The sequence below is a fragment of the Papilio polytes genome, unplaced genomic scaffold (genome assembly GCF_000836215.1).
Source record: "Papilio polytes unplaced genomic scaffold, Ppol_1.0 DF824146.1, whole genome shotgun sequence".
NCBI lineage: Eukaryota > Metazoa > Arthropoda > Insecta > Lepidoptera > Papilionidae > Papilio > Papilio polytes.
The window spans coordinates 2,935,072-2,937,100 of NW_013525058.1; the positions used below are offsets into that span (position 1 = coordinate 2,935,072).

General features: G+C 33.0%; 1 protein-coding gene across 1 annotated transcript; it reads right to left on the bottom strand.

The window, feature by feature from the left end:
• Positions 1-600: 600 nt before the first annotated feature.
• LOC106111851 (glycine-rich cell wall structural protein-like) lies at positions 601-1,698 on the bottom strand. Its single transcript, XM_013294007.1, has 2 exons — positions 1,641-1,698; positions 601-1,103 (listed from the first exon to the last, which is right to left on the bottom strand). Exons 1-2 carry the CDS (start codon positions 1,696-1,698, stop codon positions 601-603), a joined length of 561 nt encoding a protein of 186 aa, XP_013149461.1.
• Positions 1,699-2,029: the final 331 nt, after the last annotated feature.

Consider the following 2,029-nt stretch of genomic DNA (forward strand, 5'->3'; position numbering starts at 1 on the left):
AAAAAAAAAAAAAAAAAAAAAAAAAAAAAAAAAAAAAAATATACCGTCGAATTGAATACCTCCTTCTTTTGGGAAGTCGGTCAAAAAAAAGTGATTTATATTTGTTACAAGACAAAGGAAATAAAAACGAATCCCATGAAATAAATTAGAGAATATAACTATCACCTAGGACACACCTAAAAGATAAATCGTACTAATATTGTAAATGCGAATGTTTAGATGGATGGATGTTTGTGTGAGTTTGTAGCCTAAACTGCTTAACGGATCTCGATGAAATTAGGCATATATGTAGAGGATAGTCTGGAAGAACACATAGGCTACTTGCTTTTGTTGTTATTTTATTTACACGCGGACAGAGTCGCAGGCGAAAGGAAGTATAAATGCAAATAAAATTGTTATACATTTACAATTTCGGTACCATTTTCTAAACGTTAAATGCGTCATCTTATTTTTTAAGAATTACTGTAATATTTAAGTAACAATAGATAAAAAATCATAGTTTTAGGTTTTTTTTTATATTCCTGAAACATTTAACATTGTCACAAATACATTATCTTGTCGAATTATCACAGATCGAGTTAAATTTAGTAATAATTAATACTATTGATTATTCCTATAAGCTTCACTTCTATCTTCACGGTCATAACCATCATAAATTGGACCATCCTCATTGGTGTCTTCATATATTGGTTTACTATCACCTTCATCGTAATAACTACCAAAAGGTCCTCGGTAACCATAACCAGGGTTCCTATTACCACCGTTATAGTTACCGTTAAACTGGTTATTAATACCTCCGTATCCATTACCAAAGTAACCTGGTCTCCCATAAGAATTGTAACCAGGATAACCACCGTTGTATTGGTAGTTGTTAGGGTAATAACCAGCTCCTAAACCACCACCGCCAGCATTAGCTGATGATTGAGATTGACTGATGCCGATGTTTATCGGTGGATATCCTTGGTTCTGATATCCATGACCTCCGTTGTAATGCCCGCTTCCGCCATAGTGCCCGCCTCCGCCTCCGCAAACCCCTAGTATGAAACAAAGCTTCTTCTTCAACAATAAAGTACGTGGTACTCTTGTGTGAGCGCCTTCAGTGTCTGTAAAAAAAACATATTAAGCTTCATTGGAAAGTCTTCAAGTAAAAGAAAAAAGAATAAAAGTAATCTTAAAGCGGACACAAAACTAGTTTAGTCAAACTATGGCACAACTGTTGTGCGATTGTCGATTGTTTCGCAGCCCATTCAATTGTTTAGTTGCACAACTAAAATCGAGTTGTGTGCGTACATCTATAAGCTCGTAGGAATCGAAACGTGACTAAACAGTTTTGCGATATTTTAGTTAAAGGTTTGCGCGCTTTTACATCTACAAATGACTTCATCCATACATCTTATAGTTATTTCTATAAAAATACATTGAAATACCTAACTATTTGGTTCTCTACTATTTAATCTAGAAACGGTAAGATTAATTGGAACAACTTTTACTTATACTATGAATAGAAAAAAAATCAAGGACGCGAACATAATAAAATTAATAAATCGTTTAACAAAATAACGGTATGTAATATTTAGATACAAATCACAGAGTATTGAAAGTAGAACCATTAACACACGAAAAAAAAAAATAATTACAACCTTCAGCTAGGGCTTGGCACAGACTAGCTAGCACAGTTATAAAAACTATCGAGTTCATCTTTACTATGTTATACTGTTCCGTTATCAAATGTGTTATAGTTCGAACACTGTCTAGCATTTTTATAACTCAAACCGAGGTCTTTTCCCACGCACTTTGACATTGGAAACATCCAAATATTGTTTCCTACGGAACTAATCAGGCAAATTTGAAAACTATACCCTTATTTGGTTATTCGGAAGTGATATTAAATGTATTATTAATGCAGATCAAGACAGGTTTTTATATTGACGATTTGGGTACACGTTTTAAACAAGTTTCGGTATGAATTAACTATAATTAAAAGTTTTCAATGGATAATTAATATCTGTCTAGTTATATGAAGAGATTG

Coding starts and splice junctions, on each gene's coding strand:
- LOC106111851 (XM_013294007.1), bottom strand. CDS start 1,698: ATGAACTCGATAGTTTTTATAACTGTGCTAGCTAGTCTGTGCCAAGCC. Junction 1,104..1,640: donor GTGCCAAGCCCTAGCTGAAG/GTTGTAATTATT, acceptor TTTTTTTTACAG/ACACTGAAGGCGCTCACACA.